The 10,149-nt window shown below is 36.4% G+C and overlaps 2 protein-coding genes across 2 annotated transcripts; both read left to right on the forward strand.

The window, feature by feature from the left end:
* Window positions 1-73: 73 nt before the first annotated feature.
* Window positions 74-3,674, forward strand: LOC135847587 (UDP-glycosyltransferase UGT5-like). Its single transcript, XM_065367185.1, has 4 exons — window positions 74-989; window positions 1,352-1,574; window positions 2,378-2,597; window positions 2,794-3,674. The coding sequence occupies exons 1-4, from the start codon at window positions 141-143 to the stop codon at window positions 3,095-3,097; spliced, it is 1,596 nt and encodes a 531-aa protein (XP_065223257.1). The 5' UTR covers window positions 74-140; the 3' UTR covers window positions 3,098-3,674.
* Window positions 3,675-6,666: 2,992 nt separating this feature from the next.
* On the forward strand, window positions 6,667-9,874 carry LOC135847786 (EF-hand calcium-binding domain-containing protein 4A-like). Its single transcript, XM_065367498.1, has 8 exons — window positions 6,667-6,906; window positions 8,000-8,111; window positions 8,264-8,399; window positions 8,561-8,735; window positions 8,827-8,898; window positions 8,998-9,171; window positions 9,310-9,466; window positions 9,552-9,874. The coding sequence occupies exons 1-8, from the start codon at window positions 6,829-6,831 to the stop codon at window positions 9,608-9,610; spliced, it is 963 nt and encodes a 320-aa protein (XP_065223570.1). The 5' UTR covers window positions 6,667-6,828; the 3' UTR covers window positions 9,611-9,874.
* Window positions 9,875-10,149: the final 275 nt, after the last annotated feature.

The following is a 10,149-nucleotide window of genomic DNA, read 5'->3' on the forward strand; positions in this document are numbered from 1 at the left end:
TTGTAAAGGTACGAGACGGGGACCGGGGTACTGATAGGTAACAGCAGATAGCACAATGCCAGAAAACACCGTTTATGACGACGACGACGACCTGTGTGGCCAGTTTGATAATACCATTTTGAGCGACCGAATGTTCGACTATGTATCGTTCAACGTTACTCGTAGTTTTAGGCTTAGCGCAAATATGTTGGCAAATTCGCACAGCCTCGTGTTACAATATCTTGGCGGTGTTTCCGGTTAGAGCGTACAGTCATTTCGTTGTACTGAATTCGATCGCGAAAGAATTAGCGAGTCACGGCCACAACGTAACCGTGTACAGTAAATACCCGGAAAAGTACAAAAGCGATAACTACACCCATATCGAGCTGGTCGACTGTTTTCCGCTGAAAAACGACAATTATAGGTACAACAGCGTCGAATACGTGTCCAGCTACAACAGTAATTTGGGATTTTTGATTTACATCTTGAGTTTTATTCCGGCGTACGAAGAAATCAAAGAATGCGCACCGCTAATGGATCTGATCGAAACGTCCGATCATTCGTACGATCTGCTGCTTTTGGAAGCGTACAACGGTAACACCGACATCTACGCCGGATTATCGTATAAACTGAAAATCCCCTACGTCAGCGTCGCTACCACCACCCTGTATCCCTGGCTATCCGAAAGGATCGCTACTCCCGATAATCCCAGCTACATTCCGGTGCCTTTTTCCGGATTCACCTCCGAGATGACTTTTTACGAACGAATCGTCAACACCGTCGTGTACCTGACATCCAAAATTCTCTACAATCTGAAATCTATTACCGAATCGGATGCCATTGCTAGGCAGCTATTCGGACAGGATATGCCTAATTTGAGAAATATATTGGAAAATTGTAGTCTCACCTTTACCTACACTCATAGCAGCATGAATCCTATTCGACCTTTGGTTCCGAACGTCGTCGAAATTGCCGGTGTCAATATAAAAGGAGTGAATCCTTTACCAGAGGTACCTACCTATCTTTCATCATCTAAGTCATTAATGAATTTTGATAAATTGAATTGAACATTTTTTTCTCATTTTTTTCAACTGTGCTGCGGAAGGGGGCTACCTGCCGGCATTTTGCAGATATATGTAGATAGCGGAAAAGTAAAAAATAAGGAATTATTCTCCCACCCGTGGTAACAACCCAGGGGAGGGGGTATTTCCTTGCTGACAAGTGACAAAGAATATGCCTATCTACCCCTACTATTCGATATGAAATAACCTCTACTACAATTTATTTTGAATTGCGAATCGCGAAAAGGTTAATTATGGTAGGTAAGGTACCTATGGTAGGAACATACTAGAAATTTGTGAACATGTTTCAGGATATCGAAAAATTCATCAACGAATCGGAGCACGGAGTATTGTACTTTTCTATGGGATCTTTTCTGCACTCCAAAATGTTCCCCAAGGATAAATTGAATGCGCTTATCGCTGCTTTTGCGCAAATCCCTCAAAGAGTTATTTGGAAATGGGAAAGCGATACTATTTCTGTAAAAACTGACAAGATTTACACCGCTCCGTGGCTTCCTCAGAAAGACATCCTAGGTAATTTGTTTGGTACCTGGTGCAGGTACCTCTACCTTCCTACATCTAATAATGAAAGTCGTGCATCTAATTTTGAAAATTCGTACGCACCTTCTTGTCTACTTATATCAGTCCTTTGTTTTGTTTTGAAAGCGTTTGTTTTGTTTTTGTTTTTTGTTTTTAATTTTGTTTTAAAACACGTTTTTGTAAAACCCTGCCCTGTATAAATAATATTTACCTACCAACTAAGAAATTGAAAATCAATGCAAGTTCTGGTCATAGGAATACTAAAGACAGCTGCACCAGACCTTGATATCTGTTCCTAAATTCAGAGATATAAAAATATACTTTTCAAGGGCTTTAGCAAAATTTCTAACGCCTAGCTTAAAAAAAAGAAAGTGAAGTCAGCTACTTACAACTTTGTAAATAAGTATTAAATTCTGATTTCATTTTAAATTTCAACTTCGCAAGAACATTTTTGGATTTTAGGCGAATTTTTGAAAAAAAAAGAGCTCTCATAAAGGATTAATTTTCTGGACCAATGCGAATAATTCCTTCAATTCATCTCTCATAGTACCTCAATCAACAGCTTCTATAGTTTTAAGCCATTCTGGAGCCTGCTATGGTTTTAATGGTAAAAATTGAAACAAAATTGAAAAAAAAATCGTAAAAACCTCTGTCAAAATATCACAAAAAAAAAACGATGAAAAATCCTCTCGTCCTTTCTGTCGTCTATATGCTTTTAGTAAATTACATATACCTACTTACATATCTAAAGACGTGTAAAGAGTCGTATATGGTTGTTTTTCTTTGTAATTTTTTAGCCCATCCGAACGTGAAGCTGTTTATGTCCCATGGAGGATTATTAGGCCTCAATGAGGCGATTTACGCCGGCGTACCGATTCTAGGAATACCTATTTTTGCTGATCAGTTGACGAATGTCAACCATTTGAAAAATCTCGGAGCTGCCGAAGTTCTCGACTACAACGAAATCACCGAGGAAAATGTGTTGAAAAAAATTTATCAAATTTTAGACAACATAAGGTTAAATTTTGTTCTTTCTTCATATTTTCACGAAATCAACGTAGACAATTTCACATACAAATACCTACATATAACCATTATTCCTAGACCTAGGTACTCGGTACTCCGGTACTCGTAATTCAGATTACAATGGTAAGGTACCTATAGCACAATAGTTTTCAAAAGCGCCATTTTTTTCTTCTTCCTCTTATTTTAGCTACGAAGAAAATGCCAAATTAATCTCAACGAGGTACAAAGACAGGCCATTATCGCCGCAGGATACAGTCGTCTATTGGTCCGAATATGTTGTAAGACACGACGGAGCACATCATTTGCGAACACCTGCCGCTCGCATGCCCTGGTATCAATACATATTGTTGGATGTGATCGGCTTCGTTGCGATTTTATTCGCCATATTTTTCATCACAGTTTTTTATACGTTCAAATTATGGTTCTTGATGATTCGCAAATTGTTTGTGAAGAATTGGCTAAACCCAGCTGTAAAAGTTAAAGAGAACTGAAATGGAAATTTTAGCAACATATTTTCTCGACATTTCCGTCAGGCTCGCACAGTTAGGTACCCACCTTGAACCTACCTACCTATACATGAATGGATATGCTGTGCCTCTCTGATGAGTTTCGTCTTTTTTGCAATGTAGGTAATGTATAGGCTCCAGTGGTGTAGCCAGGATTTTCTCAAGGAGGGGGCAAAACCAGATTTTTAGGCACGAAAAATCGAAGTGAGGGGTAATTTTCTGGAAACCTATTGTAATGTGTGGTGATGTTATGAAAATGAAGGCAAAATTACTGCTCGAGCGAAGCGAGAGCGAAAATTTTTAGAAAAAATGAGTCAGAACAACAAAAAAACGTCAATTTTTGCATGTTTTCTTTCAAATTTTCGCTCTCAAGGGGGGGGGGGGCATGGCCCCCTGCGCCCCCCCTTGGCTACGCCACTGATAGGCTCGTACCTACTTGTACAGTTTTGCGAATATGTATGTAGAAGTAGGTACCTATCGTACTCGTACTCATACTCGTACATGTAGGCACAATAAGTTATATATCTGTTTTAATAAATGATTTTGAACTGCTGCTTACGTATATAGGTACCAATATCTCATTTAGATCTTATGTATTGTTACTCGTTAATTAATTAATACGTGTGTTTAAGTAAATGCTTTGAAGTTTCCTAATTAGACCAAAACTGCGCAAATAACTAAATATTTGTCCACCTCCTACACTGACCTAAGTGTAACTGCTGGTTTTAAATTAATTATTTGCCAACAATTTCGACACAAATTTGTTTAAATTAAAAAATTCAAGTGCCACGACAATTATGAATATTTTACCCGGCTCGACTGCTCGAAGTCGAGGCTATGGAAATTGGGAATTATTCGCCAAAAAACATAGCATAAACAGCAAATAAACGAAAGAAGTAATGCTACCTATATGTGATGCATACGTATACCTACCTAGACGTAGATATAGGTACAGTAAGCACAAAAAGTATTGACACATCTTATCAAAAATCACTACGTACTTATTGTTGTTTGGAAAAATGAAACCGCAATCTAATAGGAAATTTATTTTCAGCAAAAAATGCCATTATTATCACTTTTTGCTAAGTAACGTTGTAGTGTGGGTGGTAATGATATTCAATAAGATTTTTTTTATGGCAAAAGATGCGTTGCCATAGGTTATTTTCTTGTCAGTGGGTCATTCTATGTCAACTCAACCCTCAACTTCAGCAGCCCATTCCTCCAAAGCTATGATACTTTGATCAAAACTGATTACACAGTTCGAAAGAGCATTGCATTTAGAACTTTTTAAGCATTTTGAAATTTTCAAAAGTTGAAAGTTGAATTTTCAAATTGGCGCTGTAAGTGAGAGCTACCATTTAAAATTTTGAAAAAATTTCCATAGACGTACTTTTTGATGCTTTTTAGAAATATTCAAGTTTCGAGATGGGATCTCTCAATGGAGGGGGAACACCCCCCAATTTTGGGCGAAACTTTCGAAAGCAAATCTGGGGCATGTGATGTATCGAATTGTATGTTTTTGGTGATGCTGAACACGAACATGACGTCAGATTTTTGATTCGACCCCATCCACGGCCACCAACAATTTTTTTGGACTTTTACCTATTGGGGGAGGTTCTGGAGGCCATGGGTGAAGTCGATTCGAAAAACTAAGGCAATATTCGTGTTCAGCGATATCGAAAACATACTATTTCATGTGTCACACGAATGTAACCATTTTTTGGGGGGGTCACCCCCTTTGGGGAGGTGCTGGGGGCCGTGGACGGGTCCAATCGCAAATCTGCCAAAAACATACTATTCCATGTGTCACACGAACAAAACACTTTTTTGAACTTTTACCTCCTTTGAGGAGGTGCTGGGGGCTGTGGATAGGATCCTATCAAAAATCTGACGTCATACCTATTCGTGTTCAGCGTAACCAAAAACATAGAATTTGATATATCACATCCCCCAGATTTGCTTTCGAAAGTTTCGCCCAAAATGGGGGGGGGTGTTCCCCCTCCATTGAGAGATCCCATCTCGAAACTTGAATATTTCAAAAAACCATCAAAAGGTACATCTATGGAAATTTTTTCAAAATTTTAAATGGTAGCTCCCACTTCCAGCGCTAATTTGAAAGTTCAACTTTCAACTTTTGAACATTTCAAAACGCTTAAAAAGTCGTAAATGCAATGCTCTTTCGAACTGTGAAATCAGTTTTGATCAAAGTATTGTAGTTTTGGAGGAATGGGCTGCTGAAGTTGAGTAGCTCGAGACAATGTGAAAGTAATAGAAGCCCCCCACCCGCCCCCTGAGGGGGCTGAGACCAAACTAATTGCGGGGTTCTTACTTACTGGGTGGGTATATATTGTAAAAAAAAAAATGAGCGAAATCGTAAGACGTGACTTTCAAAATCGCCTTTTTTTGGTTGAGTTGACATATGGAATGACCCCAGTGATGAATTTCGATTAAAATGGCCGAAAACTATCTATTGCATATATAGCCCCTGTTGAAAATAGTACCGTCAGTCTCCCCCCCCCCCATTAACACCATTAGGAGGGCGGGGGTGGTACCAGCCCCCTAAAGAAAAAAACTTTGAAAATTTTTGGAATCGCTGCAACCTGCAACGCAATTTTTTTTTTTCAATAGTATACCTACGTCTAGATTGGTACATATATTTGTTATACTTACTACACATTACACAAGTGAAGTACCTATATATTTTTGAAATTAAAAAAAAATCAATTTCACAATCTTCCTATTGAGTCTTAGTCTTGGTAATTTCCTATTTATGGTTAATTTTTGCCCTCGAGGGGTATTTCAGGTGATCCAATTTGGGTCCCTGCAAACACTGGCGCTGCAGGTTTCGAAAAATTCGATAATCGATTTTCATTTTTTGAATTTTCAATATTTTAAGAATCCCTGAAAAGGTCCACAAATAAAATTAATTAGGTACCTACCTTAAAAAAAATAGTAGATACATAAAAACCACGTTTTTTCGCTTATGTTTCCATTCAGAAACTGCAGCTGTTTTAGTTTTCAGTTTTGAAGATAGGCAAGCTCGAAAAGAAGAAAATGAAAAAATTTTAACCTATACCCTGCACTTTTAAAAATTTGAATTTGAAAAAAAAAATATAATCTTTAATTTGGTGCGTCGAGACTTTTTGTGTCCACTGTAAAAAAACCGAACGTCATAAATGTAGATATTTTATACCTACTTGAGTATACCTACTTAAGAAGAAGACTAAAACTACGAGTATCAATCAGCGTCAAAAATATCAAAGTATAAATAGGTATTAATTATTGAAAATTGTAGCATTCATTTACAGAGGAACAAAGATAGCGATATCGAGTCATTGATATTTAAATAACTAATTGAAGAAAAAAAATCACACGAACATAAAACAACAATAATATATCAATTCACCCGTAGGTACGAGTACCAAGTACCTATGTACCTCGTCGTAACTTATTTGAAGAAGGCCGCAATTAAGGTAAACCATACTCATATTTATATAGGTACTATAGTACATAGTACATAGGCTACGTAGGTATTCGCAATTTGCATCGATCCTTCACCATAGTGTAGGGATAGGAGGTATACCTACCTAGTACCTATACGTATACGTCGTTTTTACAAAATAATATTGTTCTCGTTCGCAAACGCCGAACATGCATGTGGTTTGGTAGCGTGGTTTGATTTTGCTGAAAGTTGATCGTTGACGCGAGAAATAAAAATGGAAAATGCGGCTTTGAAATTATTCAAAAAAAGCGATAGAGAGAATAAAGGATTTATTGTGAAACGAGACATGCAAGTATGATTTTTTTCATCTATTATACGCATTATACGCATAAGCTATATAGGGTACCGTACATAAACATATCTACTATATCTACTTACCTACTTTGCGAATTGATCAGCGAGCAGGAGCGAATTTCCAACAATGTTTTGTCGTAAGAATTATCAATTCAATTCGCAAAAGCATAGCGCATAAATTTTTTTATTTATTCATACTTTTAGTTCCAAGTACCTAATTTAATACCTACTGAAAAAAAAAACTTGTTATTCCTACTTACCTACTATACTTACATGACGTGATAGATAAAATTACGATTTATTAAAAATAAAAATTCGAGCGACCCTAAAGTGCTTCTCAAAATTATAAAACCGTTCGCAATCGTTGCATACTCGTAGGTAGGTAGGTACTTATACACATACTCGTATACCCAATTTGTAAATTTGAAAACTCTAAAATTCTGTGGCTCCGCTTTGAATACTTGAATAAGTATCTATCTATACTAATTCATAGGATTCTATAGCATTACGAGCACTGCAACGATCGCGTTCAATTCATCAATCATCGAATCGTCAATTAGGATTAGGAGAAGTTCTCAAAAATTCTTATTCGGTGCTTTTGCGAGCTAATTCGTGAAAACGAGACCGAAAACAAGATTTCCATCAACTTGTAAAGCGTTTACGTGCTTATTAGGTACCCGATGTATGCAAATTAAATTAATACGTCTCTCTAAAAAATTAATTTTACCAGGAGACATGTCCGCCGTATGCATGCCGTATGTATTTATGGCGACGCGACGCGTCAAAAAAGCCAGGAAGGTGATAGGTACCTATACCATACTCAGCACTTTTATACCATTCAAGTTGAATGCCAAGTTTAATTGTTTCAGAAAAACGCTTGTATTTATTAAAACAGCTGTATTCAACAGCTGCGCGTTGGTAAAAAATTTGAAAAACAACCGCGTTCACGTATAGGCTATAGGCACGAGTTTTTAGGTGCTTGACAATTTGGGTATTTTTAATCACGCTGAAAAATTTCGTCATCGTCACTATTTAATTACTTTTACGTAGGTAATCAAAAAACTTACCATCTCGTGTATTACGCATTTCAGAGAATGAAAGACGAAATCATGTTGCCGCCAGAACAATTGGAAATCGTCTTCGATACGTTAGACAAAAAAAAGAACGGATACCTCACTTTGGACCAGTTTTTGAAAGGATTCAGTAATTATATTATAAATTAAATACCTATCGTCTTTTTTTTTTTTTTTTTTTTGACCATATACTTACTTATAGTCGACGAGTGTCGTTGGCTGAGCTGCTAATAATTAGATACATATAGGTATACTTGACTTATGAGAAACGGCCTTTTTAAGGAGAATATTTGTTTATTACGTCAACGGATGATAACAATGCTCATCAATACTTGGAAGAAACTGAAATAAAAAACGATTTCAATGAAGAGCTAAATCATACTTTGAATCTTGTCAAAGAGACAAATGTTTTAAAAACGTAAAGACATTTTCAGTACAAATAACTTTACCTAATACCTAGACCTACTTACTTGACTTTTCTAGTTTTTTTTTTTTTTTTTTTTCCAAGTTAGAATGTTCAAATTATTTAGGTAGGTACCTACTTAATGTATTACCTATGTATTGCATATTCTTATACAGAAGCGCGGACGAATTGGAATACATCACCGAACAAATAAAAAATGGCACAACTTGCGATATTTCACATTGGGAAGTTTTTCTACGAGATTTAAACCATGATTTGCAAACTTACAAAAACGCTAATCATAAATTGGAGAAATTGATTAGGCAAAAAGATTCGCAGCACCAATTATATGTAGGTCTGATCGTTGAAACTTTTTACATTATTCGTCACTATTCCCATTCGTATACCAACAAATATTTTACGCGTTCTAATTTTTCAAAAGGTGAAGAAAATTTTTGAAGAAATTGAGCAGCAAATGAAAGATGAAAAGAGGAAAAAAGAGTGCTACGAGCAGGTACGGCACCCTGGCCCACTGATGTGCAAGCAAACTTAGGTACTATTTCTATAGAATTTTGATTAATTATACATTAATCGCAATTACAAATCGCTTCAGACCCAAAAACGAATCAAGGAAGAACTAAAACAACTGCGCGCTGAACTGTCAACGAAAGACGAATTTTTGCAACAACTCAGTTACGAATGTAAAGAATTAAAACAACAGATGATCAAGTTGAAGAAAAAGGAAGAAGAAACTTCTCTTTTAAACAGCGAATTGATGAGTCAGCAAGTAAGATTATTATCGCAGTATCTAGATTTACCTACCTACCTACCTACCTACCTACCTAATTTACGTCAATAAGTCAAGTACCTACTTCTCTAATCTCAATGGAATAATCTGCCTACGACAATGTTGCCTATACTGTAGGTTTATTACGAAAATGAGCTCGAAGCTGAGCGATTGAAACGCGAGCACATCCAAAATTTACTAGATAACGCCAGAAGGAGATTTTCAATTGAAAAAAGTCAGTGCTTCAAAGAAGGATTTGATTTAGCAAGACGCGTCGTTCACGTACAGGAAGAAGGTAACTTACTTGAACAGTTGAACACGCTATGCTGATGAAATAATACATAAATTCGATTGAAATGAACTCGCTATCGCTTGCGTAGGGTTGCTTCAACAATATCAAATGCTGAAAGATATCCAACATGTTCTCGAAGATACCTGATGACGAGGCAAAATTATGACTCAAGTTCCAGATGGTTCAGTGTTCAGCTCATGAACAAGATATTTAAAATTGAATTTCTCCACCAACTTAACAAGCTATAGGTATAGATACCTATCTATGTAATATCAGCGTTGAAAATATTTCACGAAAAAAAATAATAATAATAATAATAATAATAATTATAATTTAAAAGAAGTGTCTGATATTAAACTTAGCCACAATGGAGTCGCAAATAATTAATAATAAATAATATTTTACGTTTTACCTACTCATCTTTTGAATTGATAGCGCTGTGTATTCGTCTAGATTGAGAAATTTTCTCTCAATTTTTCCGAACGGATAAGTATAGGTAATGCACGAAAGTAAAACTCACTAGTAAAAGTGAACACGTTTTCTAATAGCTTGGATCATGGGCCGTCTTCCTGATGCAAACGTTTTTCATCTAATGCCATTCGTTTGAACATTCGCGCGATTTTTCTAGGTGAAAAAGTTTTCTACAGAACCTAGCCAGACATTTCGATAACAAAGAAAATGTTCCT

Source organism: Planococcus citri, chromosome 5 (assembly GCF_950023065.1).
Source record: "Planococcus citri chromosome 5, ihPlaCitr1.1, whole genome shotgun sequence".
Taxonomy (NCBI): domain Eukaryota; kingdom Metazoa; phylum Arthropoda; class Insecta; order Hemiptera; family Pseudococcidae; genus Planococcus; species Planococcus citri.